The following is a 24649-nucleotide window of genomic DNA, read 5'->3' on the forward strand; positions in this document are numbered from 1 at the left end:
GATTTGGGTACCGAATTAAACATTAAAACCAAACTAAATTACCAATTTGCGACAAAAAAAAATCTTAAACCAAATTTAATATTTAAGCGAAACTCAAGTATATGCAAAAATTAATTAGTGCTCACATATATATATATATGCAAACTATAAAAATTCATGTATCTATATGATATCATACCATTGATAAGTAATAATTTAGGTTAACTTTTGTAAGGGTGAGTATTTGGTATATTAATAATGTATTTTTTTGAACAATTTTATTATAGATTTTGATCATTTTTGCTCTTTTTAAGACATTACCTAAAACTACTAATAACCCCTCCCTAACCCTTAAATAGGAAAACAGTGCGTTTCAGCGTACTCGAACCCATGTTTTTCTACATTGATAACAATGTCTATGCAATCGAGCTAAGACTCAATTGATTACTTTTTATTTATTTATTTCACAACTAATTTTAAAAAATTAACACTTGTTTCTTATTAAAAAAATATATTTTTAATAATTTACTATACATTATAGAACGCTTGTAATCTTTTAACTTTACTTGTGAAGTTTAAAAGCTTTGGCAATGTACAAAACATTTTCCCTTTTTAATAATTTCATATTATGGGTTGAATATTTAGTATAGTGACAATGTACTTTTTCTTTTTATTTCACAAGTAGTCTTAAAAAATGAACACGTGCCACTTTTTAAAAATATTTATTTCTTAATATTTTACTATTTACCTCTGGGCAATTTGTCAATTACCTAACATCGATTGTGCAGTTTAAAAATTTTACTTAATATATCAAGTAATTTTGCTCTAAATAGAGAGATTTTTTTTTTCTTTTCAAATCGTAAAGGATGTGCAACGGGTTTTTTTTAAAAGAAAATGCGTTTCAACGTACCTTAACCTACGCTCTTTTACATTAACAACATTATTCATGCTAATCGAACTAAAATTTAATTGAGAAAACAAATTCAAACTCAATCGTACAAAACATTTTCCTTTGATACAGTGAGATAGAAAGGAAAAGGTAAATGAAAAATGGTGAAAAGAGGGGGCCCTTTCCTTCACAATGTCAATCATTTTATCTTTTTATCACTGTTTCAGATTAGTGCATAGGTGCATGATGAACCCCCTGTTTTTAATCTCCCCCCCCCAGAAAAAAAAACAAAAAAAGAAAAAGATTTGACCCCTCTCTTTCTCTTTTTCTACCTATATAAACAAATGATCTCAAATTTCAAAATTCATTCAAAGTTCAAATTCAGTGAGTGAGAGAAAGCAGCAAAAATGGAAGAGAATAAGAGAGAAAAGAAAACAGAGAGCAAAAGAGGGTTATGGAAAGCTGAAGAAGACTTGATTTTGAAGAACTATGTGGAAACTCATGGTGAAGGCAATTGGGCCAAAGTTTCCAAATTATTGGGTATGCACGTCATCCCATTCTTCCAACCTCTTTTCTATACCATTTTTTTTATTAAAACCCTTCTATATTTGATAATCACATTGACTTTTAATTAAATTCAATTTTTCAAATGAAGAAAATCCAAAAAATTCGAACCTAAAATTTTATTTATTGAGCTACTTGATACCCTTTTATATTTTGATAGCTGCATTGGGTTTTGATTAAATTTGATCTTTAAATAATAATAAAAATTGTTGTTTTTTCATCTACAATACTCGAACTTGAAATTTTATTTATCGAGTTGCTTGATATATTTATTTATGTTAATTCAATCTCTAAATGAAAATTCATTATTTTGTTCATCCACGAAACTCGAATGTAAAATCTTATTTATCGAATTCTTCGATACAATTGTTTATATTAATTTCTGTGTATGTATATATAGGGTTGAAGAGAGGAGGGAAAAGTTGCAGGTTGAGATGGAAGAATTACCTAAGACCAAATATAAAAAGAGGTGCAATGTCTAAGGAAGAAGAAGACCTTATTATTCGTATGCATAACCTTCTTGGTAACCGGTTAGTATTTTTTTTAAACATTGTTTCTAATTTAAAATTTAATCATTATACTTTAATTTTACGTTAATTGATTTAAATAGTCGACACAATAATTATTTTAATTAATATTGAGGCAAATATTTTAGTTTATTTGGATTTATTAATGACATTAAAAAAAATAAAAGATTAAGTTATGATAAATTAAAGTTTTCCTGCTCTTTCACAAAAAAAAATGGTTTAGGGACTAAATTCAAAACTAAAATTAGGGGTTTTTTTGAAAGAAAAATGAGGGTGGGGGGCTCTTTCCAACTTTTAGTAAAGTGACTACTCAATCCATTTCTCATATGATTTAATATACTACTTTATATTGATGGTGACCAATGTTTTTAAATTTATTTATTTATTGTTAATATATACATTTAATGAGAAGGTTGAATAATTAAGGTTTTAGTCCCTTGATTAATTGGTCTAATTCACTTTTAACCCCTCTTAAACTTTAATTATTCAATTCAATCTTTTTTAGCCTCTTTATTTAATGAAAATTTTGTGTTTTTAACCCCTATAAAAATTGATATTTTAATCTAAGCCATTTTGATTGAAAAATATTTAGCTTTACCCTTTGAATTTTTAAAATTTTATCCCAAATTCCCCCGCCTCTATATGAGTTGTTGTCATACCAATATGGTAAAATTACTTCTAAAGTCCTTTAAAATTATAAAATTATTTTTTTAACTCCCAAAAATTTATAATTCAGTTCAAATCCTAAATTTTTTTCCCAATCTTCACCCTTATTGTTATTTTAATTTATTTTAATTATAGTTATTTGGATATATTAATTATAATCGTATTTTTTAATTATATTCAATAATTTAAAAAAATTAACCTTTTTATTGTAACAAAATATGTAGATGGTCATTAATAGCTGGGAGATTGCCTGGTCGAACTGATAATGAAGTGAAGAACTATTGGAATACCCATTTGAACAAGAAAAGCAGTGTTTTAGGCAAAAGAAAAGGCAAAGCCATTGATGAATCCAACCATCAATCTATTCCCAATCAACAAAACAATACCAATACCAACATTGAAATCGAGAATCAAGGCGGCGAAGAACCAATAGCGCCACCACCGGCCGAGCTGCCAATGATTTCGAGTCCGAAAACGACGACGGACGATGAAGGATCGATGGGTTTGTTGAAGGTCGATGGGTTAACTGATAATACATGGATGGAACGTGCGGTTCGTTGCTTTGATTATGATTATGATAATAATTATGAAATTGAAACTCCATTGATGATGATGAACAAGAACCTTAATTATGCACATATGGTGTTCGACGAAGAGCCTTTTACGCCTTGTTTGGATTCTTTCGTTCTTTTTGAAGCATTCGGGACGGATTCTGATTTGGGAAAAACCCAAACGTTCTTGCCTTAGAACTATCACCGCCGTCTCTGCCGCCGGTTTGCTGGCCCGGGAGTTGTTTTGTGTTGAGCGCGTAAAACTAGTGAAAAAAAAAAAGTGGGGATTATAATTTTAACTTAAAATCCTATATGCTTAAGTTAAAAATTATAATTCTTTTCTTGAAAAAAAATTACTTTTTGTAGGAGTCAATTTTAAAAATTTAAATGTTTTGTTTTATTTTTATTTTTGTAATAGAAATTCATGTATTCGTATTGTTCGGATTGTGTGGTACTCGTGTTTAAATTTATTAAATGAATTTAGATATTTATGTTTTAATATTATTTTCTATATTATCTTTTTGTATCGTTTTATATTTTATTTTTTTCGTATTATATTTATATATATTAAATATATAATTATCATAAAAGAATCATGTAGGAATATATAAACGTGTTAAAAATTTCAATTTTAATTCTAATTTTTTTTTCTTTTTCATAATCAAATAATGAAGTTATTTACTATCTAAATACATGATAAATTAGATATGTATATGCATATATTGTACAGTATGAAATTTTTTTGCTTATAAAAATGGGATTTTATTAGTAAATACATACACTAGTTTTTGATTCATAAAGTTTTTTAATAAGAATTAATTTTTGTTATATAATTCTAATTCGACCGGAAATTAAACTCGGTAAAATAAGAGGCAACAGACATTCTAAAGGAGGGGGCTTCATCCTCTAGACTAGAACAGCATCAACCTCCATCTTGACCTCTAACTTTGACCTCCGTGATAGCGTGTCTCAACAGACTCAAAGATTGTCTTGTAAGCACTACTCCTAAACAACAAAGTTCTGTTGGATGAAAATTAACAACCCTAATTCAAAATTTTGTTCATCAAGCTACCACATATTCAATATTTTCACTAATATTTCTAGGAACAGCCTGCTTTGCCATCTAAATCGGCTCGAAAATAGAATGGTTTGCGTGCTGGATTGTGTAATGTCGCTTATGTAGGATGAGATGAATGCGGATGACCGATTTTTCCAGTAGCACGATCAATCTGAAAATGGTTGAGAGTCCATGCAGAGGTGCACCAATTTCCTTTGATATTGACCATAAAATTCACCAACTGCAATAACATCATCATACTCTGGGTTTAAACCAGGCAATTCAACCATTGTATCCTTATTTGATGATGACGCTGACTCATCATCTGAACGTAATACATTAGTGATAATATCTGCATGAATTTCGCGGCAAGCTATTATGAACATGGAAGCCGTGTCCGGTTGTTGTGCCTTCCGGAGGGCTGCTAATGCCTCCTGCATTGCCCCGGCCGCAACGAACAAAATGAGTGCCCTGCATTGAACCGTCTCAAGCTTAAGAACAAAAAAAGATTGTGCATTCGATAATAAGTTCGATACGGAAATTGCTTGTACACCTCCAAATGTTGTGTTCTGCAGAAAGGACATGATCAGCCCACCTTTGTAAAACCCTGCAAAAACAACAATCCGAAATGAAGTTGCGGTATGATCAAAGGCAAAGTAACTTAAAGGACAAGAAGTCAGAAACCTTGCATAATCAGATCCCTTTAAATGTGCTGCTGCCAAAGTAGCAGCATCAGTCCAGCATCCAGCATCTTGTAGCTGTGTAAGAGTTAAAAGAAACAATAGGCTGAAGTACTCAGAAACAGGAAGATGAATACGAAGAATCCCTACGGTTGTATTATGTTGATAAACAAGTAAATGGGAAGCATTGAGCTTGATTTCGATAGTTGTCTTATTGTTTCAACAAACAGAACCTAACCTGTGAACAAGCTTCTTGATACCTTCCAACGGCACAGAGAAGATGAATGCCGGATAATGATCGGTCGGTTCTCACCATGTTAGCAGCAACAACCTAGATGGATCAAGATTCTAAAACCAAGAACATGACATATTTTAATCAAAGAGAAACGAATTCAGGGGCAACACTCACCTTAACTGCAAGCTCAAGAAGAGACCTTGACACTGCAGATGAAAGAGCAACAGCACGTAGAGCATTCGGATAGAAGTAAGGGCTTTCCGGTGAAGTGGACAGCAATAAACTAACAGCACTTTCCAAATTCCCAACTGAGACAAGACTGTTCATGACGCATACAAGTTATGGTTACTAGTGTGGCAGCCATAGAATAACACAAGAATATGTATTTGGACATTGTTATGTGTCCAACACGAACATATTCGAGTTTCTTAAGGTTTTTATGTATTTGGAGGGTCTCCTCGTATCCCCATACCCTAGGTATGTGTGGGACATTGGTGTTGGACACTTGAGTACTTCAAGAGAAATGCGTATTACAATTGCTAGTGTAATTGCGTATTACAATTGCTAGTGTAATTGCAGCGACTTTGCCGATCAACATTTAACCATAGCAATGAAGTAACATAAAGATTGTGAACTCACTCGTGTATACGGTTCTGAATTGCCTCTTCTCCCTCCAATTTCTCATGCCAAGGGATACGCTCATTAGCATTTTTCCATAAGTCTTCTTGGTCAAAAGCCATTAACCTAAGCTGACCTTTACTCTGCTACCAGAAAACATGTGTTGCCAACAAAAGTTATGCAAGACTCCTAAATGGTAACCTCACCCTTTGAACCGTTAGAACATAGAACAGCTAATAAACCATTAAAGACTTACCAAAGCATCCCTCCATCCAGTCTCAGGTGCCAATTTCCCCTTTGATGTAATTCTACTAAGTAGAGCTGTGTCATCAAGCTCTGAATCTTCCAAAAAAGGTACCTTCTCCGGAGACCTTTTTACTAATTTACTCATCAAGTGGTTCATAGCACGAGGCAATTGCAACCAGAAAAGTGCTTCTGAGACCTCACCAAATGTAGCAGCTGCAAAGGCAAACCTTGCAGCACAACCCTTATTGACAATGGTGGCATACAATCTAGCCCTTTCCTCATCAAATATGCAGCCTTGAGCAATGAACCAATGAAAAAAAAACGGGGTAAGAAACTAATCAAATTTTCAATAAAAGAAATAGGTACATACTGAATAGGTTGTGGGAAACCTACCTTCCTTCCGGTAAGGTTCTAATACTTTGAGGAGCAATTCTGGCACTACAGAATCACCGACAGGTGGTAATTCGATCATGTAACTGCGAAGATCCCCCGTGGATGAAGTAGTTCTTGTAATGGATTGGGGCCCTCTATCTATAGCTGTTGTACCTAAAGTATTAAACCAAGAGGGTTTTACACCTAATTGTAAGATCATTCGCAGTGCCTGTAATAGAAGACATGAAAATAGATCGTTCTTTGAATACTCATTTAACCTTTGAGGCAATAGACAAATAAAATGAAGCTTTCACAAGAAGCAGAAACAAGGTCAGTATCCTATTGCAACTCAAGGTAAATTACTAATGCAGTTGCTAGTTAGCCATTAGTGTATTAACTTAGCACCATGTAAATGCACAACATGGTACCTAGTAACATCAATTACTAAACCATAAAGGGAAGAATAATTCTTACCAATGCATGAGGAGTAGGAAGTAATATGGGACAACATAAAGGCATCGGTCGGAATCTCTCTTTTAGATTTCGTGGCTGCCGTCCAGGGATCCTTCTCTTATCATTTCTGAATGAATATGAGTGAGGTTACTGAACTACAGAGTAAGTGAGCTTTCACATGAATCATATAGCATAACATTATTCGTTTCATCTCGAAACTAATGCACTGATTGACCTAATCTTTCCATCTCTTTGCTAGCAATTCCAAACCTATCACACCCTGAGTAAAATTTACAGTAACAAACTATGTTGCCCTGATTGTTCTTTTCTTTAAGTACCGTGTCCAACACTCATGCCTATACTCACCCGGGTTCGAGTAAGTTAGGTTAGGTCTTCTTTGCACCATGTAAACTAGATCTAACTACAATGAAGAGAAGATTGAGAATTGTGAACAAATTGTGGCACATACATGTTAACCTCGTAAAGGCGGAAGCTACTATCGGCTCCTGCAATACACAAAACCAGTGGATCATTCTCAGTCCACAAAGGCAACCAATCCAATTCCAATACAAGGGTTCCAGGACATAGAGGTTGTAAAAGAGAATTGGCTATTGGTTCTGGCGAATCCTGCAAATACCAAAATATTGAACATTAAGTTCAAATGTAGAAATACTCTTCGAAAGGTCCTCCAGGAAGCCCCGTTGAAGGGAAGAAGCAGTGGTAAATGCATTTTGACACTTACAAGATCAAATACAGAAAATGTATTGTCATAAAATAGTACAGCAATGCGCCCTCGACTATGGTCCCCAGCAACAGCGGGTGAGAATTTGATTCTTCGGATTCCTTCTCTATGAGTGTTAAATGAGGAAGAATGTCCAGTAGTTACATCCCACCACCTGACGACACCTGACCTGTCCCCCATAACCTGAGAAATTAATGATGTTAGTGGCTACAGATATCTTCAAAGAAACAAGAAAATATAAACTACCAATTGGATGGGATCATTTAAGATACAATACGTACAACATGAGGCAAGCGGTATGCCATGGCTGTAATCAATCCATCAGATGAAACAAATGAAGAAGAAGGCCATTTTGGTCTGCAGACAAGCAAATGATCCTTGTTAATGCAAGAGTTACATCCTTATAATAACATGTAGACATAAGCTGGCTCCATAACCATGAGCATGAATACAAATTATACCTGAAGTCTCGGATCCTCCGGCCATGAACCTCAAAGACTCCAAGTGCACCATTAACTAAGGCAAAAGCAAAACTCTCGGAACTGTCGTCGTGCGAGCCATCTGAGCTCCCTGTCTCTGCATATGGAAGTTACACTTATAATCGTGTAACCCTTCAGGTGAGAACAGTGGCCTAAATACTGAAAGACTGGAAGTAAAGAATCCTACTAGTATCCGATGAAGATGCCGTTGTGGATGAGGCTGCCTCTTCTGAAGCTGCAGCTGCATTACCGTTAGGGGATAATGGAGATTGCTTAGAGGGACCATTTTGAACTGGTCGGGGAACTGTTGGAAGAGTCCATTCCAATACCGTGAACGGAAGAGCTAATGATCTAAGCTACATGGAAGTATAGGTCATGTTAATTTATACATGTTTGATCAGAAAAATCAGCATAAACACAAAATCAACGAGAAAAAAAATCAAGCACTGAATTTAAACCATAAGGCGATTCTGTCTAAATATAAGAGAATCCTTCATCTTGCTACTTTATTACTGGCAATTTGGGAAGCCAAATGAAATGTCATAAAGCCAGCAATCAAGTCAAAATATCTTCATACAGAAAGGGTATATAGTGAAATAAAGCTCACTGGACAGTGGTTAGAAACTACAAAATAAGAAGTTAAATATCAGAAATGTTACAACCCATATAGAGAAAACCTTAAGTAACAATCAAACTTACCATAATTGGATTTTTTGTCATTGCCCAAACCTCAACAGGTGCATCACGAAATACAATCAGAAGATACCTAAAAAGGTTAAAACTGAAAGATTTCAAGAGAGCTTTGAATAAAATTGTACTACTCTTATTAACTAAAGAATTGAATTTAAATAGAGAAAAAAAAGTCCTAATCCTAATTGAGAAAATAGTTCCCTTATTCTAATAAACTACTAAAACATAAAAAGAAAATAGTTTCTTTATTCTAGTAAACTACTAAAAAATAAAATAAAAATATTTCTAGAATATGAATAAAACTTATCTATCCAAATAAGATTTATCTACCTAAATAAATTTAAAATATATACATATTTTAACACCCTCCCTCAAGTTGGTGCATATATATCAATCATGCCTAACTTGCTTACAAGAAAATGAAAGCTTGTCTTAGAGAGTCCTTTGGTGAGTATGTCAGCAATATATTGTTTTGAAGGAACAAATGGCATGCACACTTGGCCTTCTTCAATCTTCTCCTTGATAAAGTGTCTATCAATCTCAACATGTTTAGTTCTGTTATGTTGGACTGAGTTGTGAGCAATGCTAATGGCAGCTTTGCTATCACAGTACAACTTCATTGGTGAAGTTATTGGTTTCCTCAACTCTTCCATAATTCTTTTTAACCACACCATTTCACAAATTCCTTGAGCCATTGATCTAAACTCAACCTCTGCACTACTTCTTGCTACAACAGATTGTTTTTTGCTTCACCAAGTCACAAGGTTTCCCCAAACAAATGTACAGTATCCTGATGTAGATCTTCTGTCTGTTATTGAGCCTACCCAATCTGCATCTGTATAAGCTTCAATTCCTCTTTATTCGGATTTCTTGAAGAATAAGCCCTTTCCCGGTGAACTCTTCAAGTATCTTAGAATTCGAAACACTGCTTCTTCATGTTCCTCCATTGGGGAGTGCATAAATTGACTCACTAAGCTTACTGCAAAAGCTATGTCTGACCTTGTATGTGATAAGTAAATTAACTTACCAACTAATCTTTGGTACTGCACTTTATCAACTAATCGACCTTCTTTATTTTCAAATTTTACATTTGGATCAATTGGTGTGTCAGTTGGGCGGCAACAACTCATCCCAGCCTCTTTTAAAAGATCAATCACATATTTTTTCTGAGAGACCACAAGACCCTTCTTTGATCGAGCAACTTCCATTCCAAGAAAGTATTTCAAAGGACCCAAGTCTTTGATCTCAAACTCCAATGCTAGATGCTCATTGAGACGTCTTATTTCATCCACATCATCTCCTGTAAGAATGATATCATCGACATAAACTATAATAACAGCTATTCTACCTTTTTGTGAATGTCGATAGAAGATTGTGTGATCAGCTTGCCCTTGTGAGTAACCTTGTTTTTTAACAACTTGAGTGAATCGTTCAAACCAAGCTCGAGGAGACTACTTCAGACCGTATAAAGATTTCTTGAGTTTACATACTCGAGTTCCAAATTTTTCTTCAAAACCTGGAGGAGGATCCATGTAAACTTCTTTTTCAAGTTTTCCATTTAGGAAAGCATTCTTCACATCTAGCTGCTGTAAAGACCAGTCAAGATTAACAGCAATTGATAAAAGAACTCTGACGGAATTTAATTTGGCCACTGGAGCAAATGTTTCAAGATAATCTATCCCGTATGTTTGAGTGTACCCTTTTGCTACCAGCCGGGCTTTGTATCTATCTAAAGATCCATCTAGTTTGAATTTGGTTGTGAACACCCATTTACAGCCCACTGTTTTTTTCCCTACAGGTAATTCCATTGTTTCCCATGTACTTGTTTTTTCAAGAGCACGCATCTCCTCTAAAATAGCCTCCTTCCACTCAGGAACTTGTAAAGCATCTTTCACATTTTTTGGTATTTGGACAGTATCGAGACACGAAACAAAGGTTGAGAATGTCGAAGATAAGGCTTTATAGGATACAAAGTTAGACATGGGATATTTGACAATATTTCTAACACCTTTTCTTTTGGCAATTGAAATATCTAAATCAGAAAATTCATTGGCTGGATTATGAGCTTTACCTGGACTTTTGACAGGATCTTGCAGGTCGGATTCTTGGTGTTGAATCTGGTGGATTCCACTTTCTTGATTTCGATTTCTTCTTGAGTAAACAATTAACTCCTTTGTTTTATTTTCATGATCAGACTCTACACCTTCATCCTCCTTTTCATTAACATTAACATCATTAATTTTTGTGTTAATTATAAATTCGCCTTCCCCATTATTAGAATCCCTATGTTGTATATTCCTAGTCTCTTCTTGATCAATTATAGAATCTTCTTTAGTATAATTCCCTCCCTGAAGATTAGAATCAAAATAAGATTGTGTTTCAACAAATGTGACATCCATGGTAACTATAATCTTCCTATCAATTGGATCATAACATTTGTAACCCTTTTTATTAGAAGCATAACCAACAAAGACACATTTTTTTGCTCTAGGATCTAGTTTACCTTGGTTGTGAAGATGAACAAAAACACTACACCCAAAAACTCAGAGGGATAAATCTATAATCAATTTAGAGTTAGGAAAGTTATCTTTAAAGAGACTAAAAGGAGTTCTATAATTTAAAATTTTACTGGGCATTCTATTAATAAGATATGTAGCTGTTAACAAGGCTTCGCCCCAAAGATAACGTGGTACTTGACTAGTGAACATCAAGGCTCTAGTTACTTCCAAAAGATGTCGGTTTTTTCTTTCTGCAATCCCATTTTGTTGTGGTGTATTTGTACAAGAACTTTGGTGGACTATTCCATGTTTGGTTAAGAAAATACCTAATTGGTCACTAAAAAATTCCCCACCATTGTCAGTTCGAAATACTTCTATTTTCGCACCAAATTGTGTTTTCACCATAGCATAAAAAGACTGAAACACGTTTTTAACTTCAGACTTATCTTTTAATAAAAACGCCCAACAAAGTTGAGTATGATCATCAATAAATGTGACAAACCAATGTTTTCCTGAAAAGGTCGAGACTCTTGAAGGTCCCCAAACATCACTATGAATTAACGAAAAAGGTTTGGAGGCTTTATATTTTTGAGGTGGAAAGAATGACCGATGATGTTTAGCCAATTCACAAAATTCACAATGATATGAAGAAGGACTTTTATTTTTAAATAGATTAGGTAACAAATATCTTAAACAATAAAAATTAGGATGTCTAAGCCTATAATGCCAAATCATAACCTTATCAAAATCAGAAACAGAATTTAAACATAAAGTAGTTGTTGGTTGACTTAGATGGTCGTCTTCAAGAAAGTAAATTCCGCCAAATTTTTTAGCATTGCCAATCATCCTCCCCGAGACCCTGTCCTGAAACTTACACATAGAGGAGTCAAATATAACATGACAATTTGAGGACTGGGATAATTTACTGACCGATATGAGATTACAAGTTAGATTTGGCACATGTAAAACATCATGTAAAACCAAGGAAGATGAAATTTTAACAGTGCCTTAGTGAATGGAGACCCTTCCAGAGAACTTTGGCCCTCATAATTTCCATTAGTTGTTTGAAAAGCTCTGCTATCCCCTAATTGTGAACCACGACCATTGCCATTCTTTTTCCTTCCATTTGTCGGTTTCCCATGGAGCTTCCAACACGTTTCATGAGTGTGCCAATATTTTTTGCAGTGATCGCACCAAGGTTTTTTCTTTTTTTCACTATCATAATTATTTTTAATAGTTACAAGAGCAGAATTACCATCATTAGCTTCAAACCCTGGCTTTAACATTACTTTTCTCCTTGTCTCCTCTCTTCTAACCTCAGAAAAAATCTCACGAAGTTTTGGAAGCGGTTTTTTCCCTAGGATCCGAGATCTCACTTCATCAAATTCTTTATTTAAACCAGCCAGAAACAAATAAGCTCTTTCATTCTCTTCTTTTTCATAGCTTTTACACCATCTTCGGGACACTCCCATTCATCATTATAACACTGATCCAATTCTTGCCAAAGAGACATCATCTCATTATAATAAAGAGTAACTTCTTTTTCCCCTTGCCTAGCTTTCCACAGTTTTATTTTTAACTTAAAAATATGTGAAGCGTTTTCTAAATCTGAATAGGTGTCTTTCACAGCGTCCCAAACATCTTTAACAGTTGAGAGAAAAAGAAAAGGTTTACCTATGGAAGCTTCCATGGAATTAATAAGCCACGCAATTACCATAGAATTTTCTGACCTCCACTTGCTCATCTTTGGATTACCCACCTGTGGTTACTCAACTTCTCCATTTAAATGACCTAGCTTGTCGCGCCCATCAATTGCTAATTTTACGGACTGCGACCATTCCAGATAATTCTTGCCATTCAACTTGTGAGATGTCAGTTGAAAAGAAAGGTGAGACGCCTCTGTCCCTTGAGTCATTGTACTCTCGGTAGTTGTTTCAACTGTAGAACTTTCTTCCTCTATTTGATTGCTGGATCTCTTATCTCCAGTGAAGGCTGTTTTAACCATGATGTTACTAGAGATTTTAACCTAGCTCAGATGCCATGAAAGATTTCAAGAGAGCTTTGAATAAAATTGTACTACTCTTATTAACTAAAGAATTGAACTTAAATAGAGAAAAAAAAGTCCTAATCCTAATTGGGAAAATAGTTCCCTTATTCTAATAAACTACTAAAACATAAAAAGAAAATAGTTCCCTTATTCTAGTAAACTACTAAAAGATAAAATAAAAATATTTCTAGAATATGAATAAAACTTGTCTAACCAAATAAGATTTATCTACCTAAATAAATTTAAAATGTATACATATTTCAACAAAAACATGACAGTATATCACATACTTTCTGAGGTCTCTTGTCTACCACCAATGCTAAACCACTGCCTTAAACCAAGGACTCCATTCTCTATCATCGAAGCTCAATACATGCTAGTACCTCAATAGAGCAAGTGGTTGAGGCTCTCTGTTGGCACCCCAAGGATCAGGGTTCAAACATGGCTACTGCTATGCCCTCCCGAAATTGTAAATTGTAAAATGTACAAAAAAAGCAAGAGAATTTAGGAGTAGAGAAAACCTTCCAGAAGATGATGCCCTCAAAGCTCTTACAGGTGCACGTTCTGGCTTTTGTAAGGCCCGGAAAGTTCTATTAAGTCCACTTCTAAGACAAGTCACAACAAGTCTGTTATTGTAGCCTCCAATTTTCTCACTCACCTGACTTCGCAATAGTACTAATATTAAGTAATAAAGCAAATGATGTTGAAGAAAAAGAAAGGTCGGCCTAGGGAAAGTAGGAACTAATTACTAACTCTCAGTGCACAAAACAAGCAGCACTGTTGGAATTTGGAAACTTAATATGTTTACCTCTGTGTAAGAAAATGAAACCAGCCTTGAATTCCCAAGCCATCTTAGACCCCTCACTTTACTATTATGAACCGAAAATCCGGCTGCAACGGCATTGGCGGAGACATCGATGACATCAATTGTCCCATTTTGAGTACCCAAAGCAACTAGTGGAACAGCTACTGCAGGGCTATTTCCACCACCTTTCGCATAATATAATGTGATTAATCAACTTGTAAAAAGCTTATTTACTGGCAATTGTTTGAGAAGAAGTTTAACAAAAAATTGAAATTCAGGAGGTGGAACTAACGAGCCAATGTAGCGGTTAAAGAAGGGGATGGCACTGCCAGCATGGTCACTGTTGAAGAAAGAAGCTGAAGCTGTCCTACTAAGCTAATCTGCAGAAGTTATTTGGCATTTAAGTATGCATGATAAAGAATTTGTTCGCATATATTAGCTAACTTTCATCTTGTTCATCCATGACATAGTGCAGCTATGTCAATGAAGTTTCACTAGGAAGTTGTTTCATACACGGTCAATGCGTTAAATATAAACCCAGAAATTAAATGGACCGTTTATTTGGAAACCTTAAATGTCACATCGGGTGGGGCATCGGTCGATTTTGACTGCTGAATTCTTGCACCATTCACTTTGTGAAGCTGCCTGCCACCATCTGCAGTAGATTCATCATTAGAAGAAACTGTGGTGTTTGCATTAGTTGATTCTTCAAAGACATTGGCATTTCTCCCTGAACTTATAGCACCATTCTGCATATCTCCAGTCCCTTCAGCAGTCAATATCCAGCTCCATAGTTTGCCATCATCAGAAATGGATATCAAATGTGTTTTAGAAACAAGGAGAGTATCATCACAAAAATCAAAAGGGTTATCGAAATCCATATCAGATGCAGCAGTTGATAATTTCGAACAAATCTTGCTTATGTTTTGTAGTATGGGCTCTGATTGGCTTATAAGGACTGAAAGGAATGATGGTGACGGGACATATGAACCAAATGATGGCATCAAGTCTTCCATTGTGCACATTATATGTATCTGTTCTCCTCTGTGATATAATATCCAAATAAGTACATTGCTTTTTGTGATTTAAAATGTCATTAACCTCTAAACTCAGTAAAAATAAAATAAAAATCTGAAGCTTCAACTTGCAGTGACAACAAAATATATCACCATGGAGAAAGAACGGTGAAAGTACTGAATAGGTCCCTATACTATAGTGCAGAGTGCCTTTTGCTCCCTGTACTTTTAAAATGAGAAAAAAAGGTCTCTAAATGTTAGAAAAACAAGCAAGATATAATTTTTTTAATCAATTAGAAAGATTATTAATTCTACGAGAATGATTTAATTATATGATATGGTATTAATTTAGAATATGATTAAATGAGGTGACGAACCATTGTAATTTAAAAGAATTTAATTCAACCTGATTTGATACATCACATTTAAATGTAGTAGTTTGAGTTTTAAAAGTTATAATATATTGATTGAACATAGCATGTTGTATTTTAAATTGTTATAAAAGTATCATTTTGCTCAATTTTCTACTGTATATAATGTACATGGACTTTTTTGCTAATTTTAAAAGTACAGGGACCAAAATATTTCTTACTTTAGGTCGCATGGTCCCTATCTCGTAAGAACCTTCTTTGAAACATTTCCTAATTTAGTCACAAATTTTCTCATTCCTTAAATGACCCAAAATACAGCGCATTGTAAATTAGTGGTCCAGTTTTAGTTTTAGTCTCTCTACTATAGCAAAATTTGACATTTAGTGGTCCTAATGTGAACAAAAAAAAATTCAAGGACCAATGTGGAAAAAGTTAACTAGTTCAGGGAAAATACGTAAACATAAAATGGCGTCAAGTTTACAATGCTTAAAGTATCCTAGTAAAAAAATTCAAGGACCAAGGTGGAAAAAGTTACCTAGTAAAGGGACTAAAAACAGAATTAGACCTAAATTTGAAGTAAGCTATTTAATGGCGTCAAATTTAAATTTCAGTAAAAAATACGTAAACATAAAATGCTTACTCTTTCCTTTGCCAGATACTGAGCTTCCCATCGATGTGAGCACAATAAACCAGCTCCTGGTTTGGGTCGGGTAACACATCAAGGAACTTGGAGCACCCGCGAGGCAATGGGGCGGAGAACAGCGTCGTTTCGTACTTCATATCGAAAACCACCAGTTCCCGAGGGAACGTCACGTAAATCACATGTTCCCAGTGCGGCGAAAACGCCAAACGCACCCCGTACAGGGGGAAAACGGCGGAAGCGGGAGTCGAAGTAGAGCTCCCACCGGTAGCGGCTGCGGCAGCATCTTTTTCTAGCTTAAGTATTTCCTTACAGTTGGTTCGGATCAAAAACTTCTTGAGGGCAATATCTTCTTCTGATTCTCCCAACACTTTGATGGAAAGAAGGAATCCTTTGAGTCCGATGATACACAAGTGGCGGGAATCGAACGGATCCCGGCGGACGCAAGAGAGATATTCCGGCGAAGCGTCGTACTTGAAGATGAAACGGCAAATCGAAGTGTTGTAGAGGGAGATGTGAGAAGGACCGGAGAGGGCTGCGAGGAGGAAAGAATCGGGTCGGGCCTGGACCCAACAAAGGTCCTGGACACCCGTTTTAGAAGAAGGATCTGGCGGATCGATGGAAAGGATGATTGAACGGAGGCGGAAGTCGAGGAGAGAGATACGGCCGTGGCGGTCGGCAGCGGCGAGGATGAGGTGAGAAGAGGAAGGTTCGGTGGCAAGAAGGTCACGGCGGGGAGGGAGAGGGGTCCACCTGACGGAAGTGACGAAAGGGACGAGGGAAGCGGTGGAACTGGAGGAAGGAGAATATGAAGGGAGGGGAACAGTGGTGACGAGCTGGAGGGAATTAGAGTCAACGACAGAGACGGAGGAGCCGGAGGCGAAGGCGAGGAGGCCGGAAGGGCTGAGATCAGCGGAGCCGAAATTGTTGCGGCTGGGCGGGCCGGGAAGCATACAATTCCACGATTCGTTGGGCAACGGTCGAAGTATTGGACTCGACATTTCTTTTTCTGTAAACTGAAAATTTGAAAATTCGTTAAAATTTTATATTTTTGTAATGATATGACTTTCCCTCGTTAGTTAGTTAGTTTTATTTGCTTATCATCAGGGTTAATTTCATCACAAGTCCCCAAAATATGGATCCAATTTTAAATCAATCCATAAACTTCAAAATATTCCAATCGAACCCTCAAACTAAATCATTTTTCCAATGAGGTCCTTCTATCAGTGCTTTAGCATCAAATACCAGCCTGGATCTCTCGTAGATAATACTATAGTTTGAGGATTCGATTAAAACATTTTTAAGTTTTTTTGTACCAATTTAAAAATTAGGTTATAATTTGAAGGTACATTGTGTAATTAACCCTTATTAGTTTTCTTATAATTTTTCGTTAAGAGAACCGTTAAGCTTGCCTGAGACGAGACTCTAGCCTGAAAATACTCGCAAGGAAATTGCTTTAATTTTACTCTCTTTTTTTCCCCAAAAATAGTATTTATTTGCTTTGTTTTTTTTCCCTATTTTAAAATTTTAAAAATCAAATCTATAGAATAAAATTTTGAGAATGCCGAGTTAATCTTGAAACTGTATTAGAACAAAAAATATAATTAAAATTGGAAGGTTTATACAAGAAGGTTACAAAAGTATTATCAACTAAAATAAAATTTTCGACGACAAAATTAGCTCAATCTTCAAAATATTTATTATTTTATGCCTTTAATAAAATTGTGGTACCATTTAGCAAATTTCTTACGTGAACGAGTGAAGTTCTTGAAATTAACATGATAAAACCCATACCTAACTGTACACGCTTCTCCCCATTCGAAACTATCAAGTAAACTATAGTAGAAATATCGTTTTGACATTCACGTCATTTCTTATTGCAGTTTGGAGTCCATGCAAATGTTTTTGAAGAAAGTCAATTCTGCTTTGATCCTTAAGTGCCTCGGAGATCGACATGCTATCGTTGCTTTTCTCCGTATAACCATTCTCAGTAACGTAAATTGTAAGGTTTTTGCTGTAGTTTTCCTTCATAAACTTCAGAAGTTTATAAAGTCCTCTGGGATAAACGTAAAGAAGTATACTCCCTCCCGCGTTTGGACCAATAAGGACTCCATCTTTGTCAGCTGTAGCATTTACATTAGAATCTACCAAGTAGCTAGCTGGTGCAGCATTTGGAGTAGATGGAATGTTTTTAGCATATCTTGAGGTATAATAATTGATGCCGATGAAATCAAAAGATCCTTTGACAAGCTCATTTTGTTGCACTGTGAAAACAGGTAGCCTATCTTTAACCAATCTTCTCATGCTTTCTGCGTATTCTCCGTGCATCAATGGTTCCATAAACCATCCCAACTCAAAATCCATAGCTCTTTTTGCTGCCTCTTTATCAAGTGATGAGTTTGAATATGGCTCATAATAATGGGAATTAAGGGCTATTCCAATTTGTCCACCTCGTGTTGCCTGGTACTCCTTTTTGTAAAGCTTAGCGGCTGTTGCATGAGCAAGAAGAACGTTATGGGCAACGGTGTAAGATTCAGTGGCTGCATTACCATTGGGTCACATTTTCCTATCTGAACATCCGCACAGTGGACCCACTCCCATGGCATATCCCATTTTAGCCATAATTAGTGGCTCATTAATTGTAATCCAATTTTTAACTCGATCTCCGAATGTTTTAAAACAAATATCAGCATAATCCTTGAAATCATTCACAACGCTATGATTTAAGAAGCCTCCATACTTGCTTTCAAGGGCTTCCGGGGAATCAAAGTGCAGCATTGTCACAAAGGGCTCGATGCCATTTTTAATCCAACTCATCGATGAAACTGTTGTAATGATTGATACCCTCATGATTTATTCCACCACCCAAAGTTCCATCGGGTAAAATCCTTGTCCAAGGAATGGAAAATCTATAAGCATTAACGCCAAAGTCTGTCAAAATCGACACATCTTCCTTGTAGCGATTATATGAATCAGCAGCTACCTCCAAGTTGCTATTGTCTGTTATTTTTTCTGGAAATTCTCGAATAAACTGGTCCCAAACACTCGGTCCTTTTCCTCCAAATTTAGTTGATCCTTCAATCTGCGGAGCAGCAGTCGATGCTCCAAAAAGAAAATTATCCGGAAAATCTGACCTCTTAACACTCGCATATTCTTTTTGGGATTCTTGAGTTGGTTGACAATTGGAAGACAAGCAAGCAAGCAAAAAAAAGACAAAGATCCTTACCAAACACTGAGTTGCTGAAAACGACAACATCCCTTCTAACCTTGCAGTTTCTGTACAAGGTTAACAATAAAAAGAAATTAAAGCATTCGAGGCCGACTGTGGAAGGATTCATAGAGGAACCACCTTTTATATATGAGTACCCATCAAACCTATCTAACAAAAATCCTAGTTTACAGTCAGTTACTAACCATGGATGAGATGGTATTTCCAACCATATCGTGGTTTAGTAAACTAATTGTCAATCGCTAACATGCTTATCCCAAAATAGGCAATATTTTAGTAAGTTTTATGTTCATACAAATATATTTTAAATGATTATAATATTTCGATTTAGTTATAAGAATATAGTCTTGTGATGTATAAAAGTTTAGATTTAATATTTAGCAATAACACCCTTTATATTTAATTAATCATACCTATATATTTTGAAATGGTGGTTGACGAATCTCGTTATTTATTTATTTTATTTACTCTTTAATAAATGAATAAATAAAACTTAAAGTCATTAAACTATTAGTAAGTTCATATTTTGTTCACTCAATTTTAAAAAAAACTATCAAATGATGACCGAACTATTCGAAAGTTTTCATTTAACTCATTGAACTGTTAAAGTCGTTATTGTATGACATTTTCTATTTACACCAACTACATCAATTAAAAGCTCCCATTTTCCTTCTCTTCAACTTTTTTTTTCATGAAATAATTTTAATATCACAAATTTGAGAACGAAAATCTAAATAAATTTTTTTATCTCTGATATTGACCGTCAAATTGATTTAGATCTATAATAAGTACTTTTAGTTATCAATGAATACTAATCCACAATACTAATTGTTAAATCGTAACTTAAAATTTACTTACTCAAATTTTAAAAAAATTAATAATATAATGATTTAAATAAAAAAAATTTAAATAATTTAAGGACTTAAATCAATATTTTTTAAATAATTCAATAATTATTTTATACCCTGAGTATTTTAATAATTAATTTGTTAATAATATATCTTTTTTCATAATAACAAAGCCAACTCAAACAAAGTAAATAATGGCACTTGTGTATAGAAGATCAAAATAAGGTTTTTCTCCTCAAGTTGATGTCTTTTGGGTTCAGATTTTAGCATAATAAAATCTAGGGATTCAGTCTCTAAATATAATAAAAAGAAAATAATTACAATTTGAAAAAAAGAGAAGGTAAAATTTCAAGCTTCATTTATAAAAACAGAGTAGTTGCAATTGTACAATTCATATACAAGGAGAGGCCTACAAGATATGATGACTTGGAAAAAAAATTAAAAAAAAAAAAACCAACCAAAACAAAGCTTGTAGTAATGGTGGATGAGTCACTCATCCGCCATAACCAAAGATCATCAATCTGTGAGTGTGACCACACCAAACATAGAACTGTTCAAAGCAACCATTACATAACACAAAGACAAAAGGAAATACAGACAAGACCTACCCTTTGAAAAAAAAAAAAAAAAACAAAGATGAGATTTGATCTAAAACCAACAGACTTTTATGACTGAAAACAAAAGCTAAAACACCGGGTAGCAGCAGGACGGAAAAAGCTATGGTGGTGGTGTGATGATGATCATGAGTGGAAACCTAAAACCGGGAACCATGGCTATCGAGAAACAGGCTAGCTCTTGTGTCGGGTGTCGGGAGAGCCTGTAAAAAAAATAAAGGGATGGTTTTATAGGCCATCTCTTAAAACTGTGCCAAAGTTCCTGGGAAACATCAAGTGTAGAGCAACCGGCATGACCACCTTGTCGGACCAAAAAAAAAAAAATGCAGCGAATGTTTGCTACTACCCTGTCTTGTGAGCTGACTATATGAGTTTAATGTTCAGATCTCAACGGAGTTGTATCCGTGATTAGAAAAGGATGTCACATTTCCATAGGGTCTCGACGAGCAGCTCAAAGGTTCGACTGCTGATTGAATTGCAGTGCTGGAGATTTAACCCCAACAGTGTCTTGCCTAGTTTTTTCAAGGAAGGCAAGCTTTTGTTTGATACTCGGGAACAACCCGAAAAAGAAAGGACTTGTAAGTTGAGTTGCTCGGCACGAGACAAGGCAGCAACACCAGAATCGGTAACTGCTGACCTTGAGACATCCAGATCACTGAGGAAAACACAACTTTCTGCTATTGCCATCAAACTTGCATCCGTAATCCTCCTGCAACCATCAAGATTGAGCAACTCAAGGGTTCCACCGTGCAGCCTGGTTAAGGCCAAAACTACTTCGTCGGTTAAATTTAAGCATCCGCTCAAATTCACCTTCACGAGTCCGGCCTCACAACTCTCCAGAAGAGGCAGAAGACCTGCGTCCGTGATCCCACACAACCCACTCAGATCTACATGCTGAAGCTGAGGGCACAATCTGCCCACCACAGCGAGGCCAGCAGTCCCAAACCCTGGACAGTTCCTTACTGACAATGATTTAAGGGAATTGCAACACGACAAAGGAACTTCCGAGGATATATCCTTAATTCCCATGCACTTTACTACGGTAAGGGATTTTAACGAACAGTTTGAGAGGACACCAATAGTCCCGGATTGGGTGATCCTGTTGCACTCCTCCAACTGTAAGGACTCAAGAGAACCTGCAGATTTGGCAAAAGCCACCAATCCGTCATCCGAAATAAAGCAACACCGGCGAAGGCACATCTGCTTCAGGTTTGCACATCCCTTTCCCATGGCTTCAAGACTCACATCTGTTACCCCCCGGCAGGATGTGATCGTCAAAGAGACCAACTTTTGTAAGCCTTGAGCATTCCCCATGACCCAAAATCCCTTCTCGCTCACGTTTTCTAGGCCACTAAGCATTAGATTTGTCACCGACTTGCCATAGTGACCAATCACAGCAAGAGAAAAGTCTGTGATATTCAAACCCTGAAATTTAACCTTTGAAAGGAGAGAAGATGTTGACGACAACAGGCTTGAAACTCCATGATCCCCAACAAGAAGGCAGTCCTTGACGGAGACAGCCTGCAACTTAGGGCAAAGCTTTCCGATAGCTTGAAGGCCTTCGTTACCAATCTTGGGGCAAGACTCGATGCTCAAAGAGGTCAAATTAGGGCAGTTCTCTGCAATTGCAATCAAGCCCTTGTTTGAAACTGAAGGGCACTGGCAAAGGTCAAGCTTCTCCAACAAATGGCACTCTTTAGCTATCTCAGAGAGACCTTCATCCCCAACACGAGGCACATTCCACAAAGAAAGTGCCTTGAGAGAAGGGCAACCACGAGCAATGGCTGATAGCCCGAAGTTGGTTACTCCACTTGAAGAGCTGCTTCCCCTAATTGAAAGCTTTCCCAACCCACCATGACCAGTCGTTCCAACAGCAACTGCAGCTAGCCTCATGTCAGTTGCTTTCTTCCCTTCCAAGCACCTCGTAAGATACCCATCATCTTCGTCAGAAACTGAATCAGTATTCTCCTTGACTGCCTTCGAGGATTCGTACTCACCCTTGCGAATACTGATCAAAAGCATAAGCCAGTGCTTTGATACACAAGCACAAGAACTCCTTTCCCTGCCGCCTGGAAGTCGTTTGAAGATCTCGAAAAGGCACTCGTCAGGAAGGACATCGATTGAAGCTTGCTTGCTCTGCTCAAACAAAGTTTCTCCAACAACAAACGGGGCAGTAATTCGAGCTCTTTTACGAGGGGGGTAGAAGACATCCACTTGGGAACTGATTGAACACAATCTACCCAAATCTGTGGAATTTGTATAAAAAGAACCCCCAGAATAGAAATCATCATCAACTGAAATTCCCAACAAAGAAAAATCAATAACCTAAAACTACCCAAAGAACATATAAAGCTCCTTCAAGGATTTAATCCAATTCTCAAATCATATATTCAAAGCTAACCCTAAGCTAAAACAAAAAGAACCTGTAGCTCAAAATCAAAACCATGTCTCCTCAGTGAGACATAACATCAAACACATCAACTACAACAACAAAGAAAAATCAATAACCTAAAACTACCCAAAGAACATATAAAGCTCCTTCAAGGATTTAATCCAATTCTCAAATCATATATTCAAAGCTAACCCTAAGCTAAAACAAAAAGAACCCGTAGCTCAAAATCAAAACCATGTCTCCTCAGTGAGACATAACATCAAACACATCAACTACAACAACAAAGAACAATCAATAACCTGAAACTACCCAAAGATCATACAAAGCTCCATAAAATTTCCCACTTTGATACAAATCTTCAAGGATCTAATCCAATTCTCAGATCATATATTCAAATCTATGCCTAAGCTAAAACAATAAGAACCCATAGTTTAAAAATAAAAAAACCATGTCTCTTCAGTTAGAAATAACATCAAACACATAAACTACAACAACAAAACCTTTCAATCTAGTTAAAAAAGAAAAACAGATCTACAAAATTAAAAAAAGCTTACCAACGTAATTAACAAGAGCAGGCATGGTTGAATAATCCCAAACAAAGAATCTTTCAATGAATCCACCAACACCAAAACGCAACAAAACGCTAGCAAAACGCAAACCAAGTATACCCTTTGAAAGCTTGAATGCATCTAAGAACTTTGTTTAGAAGAAAAAATTCAAAAACCCCACCAAGTAGGGCAAAAAAAAAAAGAGATTGAAAGAAGTGAAAAAAAAGAGGAAGAAGAAACTTGTTTTTTGTGTTGAACTGAAACAGAACATAAGAGGATGTATATATTTGGTTGGAAAAAACTAGGAAGATGTCATGTCTAAGAATTTTTATTTTTTTTATATTTTCGTCGCAGATACATTAACTGACAAGTTCTGCTACATGCAATGTATCTTTCCTTAGAACCTGTCTTATTATTCTCTTTTTTTATTATTTTCTCTCACTTTCTTTTCTAACCAAACAACCGGTTAACCCCTTTTGGCCTATGTTTGCCCAATTTTTAAGATAGAACTTTGTATGTGGTGGTGGATTTGAAATTGTTTGGTTTTTTTTTCTTATATATATATAATTTAATTTAATTTAATTTATTCTAATTAAATATATATATAAACCATCCGAACTTAAAATAGTCTTAACTTGTAACGAAAAAATTAAAATAATTTAAATCTATACTTATTTCATATATTGAAGTGACTTAAATATAGAATGACTCGAACCAAATCGATTCAAAACTCTTAAAATTTCATCTGAGTTTTAAAAAAAAAATCTTCTTATTAATATTTATAAAAATATATAAAAAAATAAAAAACTTTTATATTAATAATTATTCTAAAATTTTTATTTAAAATTAACTGAGTTAAACTTCGATTTATTCTTGACATTAATTTTCGATAA

At 35.5% G+C, this 24649-nt stretch overlaps 3 protein-coding genes and 1 pseudogene across 4 annotated transcripts; 1 reads left to right on the forward strand and 3 right to left on the reverse strand.

Annotated features, from left to right (window-relative positions):
- The first annotated feature begins 1101 nt into the window (after positions 1-1101).
- On the forward strand, positions 1102-3677 carry LOC107908210 (transcription factor WER). The gene is made up of 3 exons (XM_016835453.2): positions 1102-1408; positions 1833-1962; positions 2850-3677. The coding sequence occupies exons 1-3, from the start codon at positions 1276-1278 to the stop codon at positions 3370-3372; spliced, it is 786 nt and encodes a 261-aa protein (XP_016690942.1). The 5' UTR covers positions 1102-1275; the 3' UTR covers positions 3373-3677.
- A 247-nt stretch (positions 3678-3924) lies between these two features.
- On the reverse strand, positions 3925-17217 carry LOC121204757 (WD repeat-containing protein 11). Its single transcript, XM_041075265.1, has 20 exons — positions 16126-17217; positions 14668-15142; positions 14391-14478; positions 14102-14283; positions 13815-13951; positions 8758-8824; positions 8246-8414; positions 8041-8155; positions 7861-7936; positions 7580-7762; positions 7307-7464; positions 6859-6964; positions 6406-6613; positions 6023-6306; positions 5788-5909; positions 5323-5467; positions 5152-5244; positions 4918-4991; positions 4787-4840; positions 3925-4704 (listed from the first exon to the last, which is right to left on the reverse strand). The coding sequence occupies exons 1-20, from the start codon at positions 17124-17126 to the stop codon at positions 4401-4403; spliced, it is 4041 nt and encodes a 1346-aa protein (XP_040931199.1). The 5' UTR covers positions 17127-17217; the 3' UTR covers positions 3925-4400.
- A 744-nt stretch (positions 17218-17961) lies between these two features.
- LOC107907769 (beta-glucosidase 13-like) lies at positions 17962-19495 on the reverse strand (annotated as a pseudogene).
- A 1044-nt stretch (positions 19496-20539) lies between these two features.
- LOC107909215 (EIN3-binding F-box protein 1) lies at positions 20540-24207 on the reverse strand. 2 transcript variants are annotated; one of them, XM_016836675.2, is made up of 2 exons: positions 23763-24207; positions 20540-23110 (listed from the first exon to the last, which is right to left on the reverse strand). In XM_016836675.2, exons 1-2 carry the CDS (start codon positions 23785-23787, stop codon positions 21225-21227), a joined length of 1911 nt encoding a protein of 636 aa, XP_016692164.1. In that variant the 5' UTR covers positions 23788-24207; the 3' UTR covers positions 20540-21224. The 2 variants fall into 2 exon arrangements, with proteins under 2 accessions (XP_016692164.1, XP_016692165.1); XM_016836676.2 differs by having other exon boundaries at positions 20540-23062; positions 23763-24174.
- Between the last annotated feature and the right edge of the window lie 442 nt (positions 24208-24649).

Source organism: Gossypium hirsutum, chromosome A08 (genome assembly GCF_007990345.1).
Source record: "Gossypium hirsutum isolate 1008001.06 chromosome A08, Gossypium_hirsutum_v2.1, whole genome shotgun sequence".
Taxonomy (NCBI): Eukaryota; Viridiplantae; Streptophyta; class Magnoliopsida; order Malvales; family Malvaceae; genus Gossypium; species Gossypium hirsutum.

Excerpts from the sequence above, each read along its gene's own strand:
- LOC107908210 (XM_016835453.2), top strand. The coding sequence starts at position 1,276 with ATGGAAGAGAATAAGAGAGAAAAGAAAACAGAGAGCAAAAGAGGGTTA. Across the intron at positions 1,409-1,832 it reads CAAAGTTTCCAAATTATTGG|GGTTGAAGAGAGGAGGGAAA; the intron begins GTATGCACGTCA and ends ATGTATATATAG. Across the intron at positions 1,963-2,849 it reads CATAACCTTCTTGGTAACCG|ATGGTCATTAATAGCTGGGA; the intron begins GTTAGTATTTTT and ends CAAAATATGTAG.
- LOC121204757 (XM_041075265.1), bottom strand. The coding sequence starts at position 17,126 with ATGTCGAGTCCAATACTTCGACCGTTGCCCAACGAATCGTGGAATTGT. Across the intron at positions 6,965-7,306 it reads CGCCTTTACGAGGTTAACAT|AAATGATAAGAGAAGGATCC; the intron begins GTATGTGCCACA and ends ATATTCATTCAG. Across the intron at positions 4,992-5,151 it reads ATCAAGAAGCTTGTTCACAG|CTACAAGATGCTGGATGCTG; the intron begins GTTAGGTTCTGT and ends ACTCTTACACAG.
- LOC107909215 (XM_016836675.2), bottom strand. The coding sequence starts at position 23,787 with ATGCCTGCTCTTGTTAATTACGTTG. Across the intron at positions 23,111-23,762 it reads TGCTCTTGTTAATTACGTTG|TTGATGATGATTTCTATTCT; the intron begins GTAAGCTTTTTT and ends TGGGAATTTCAG.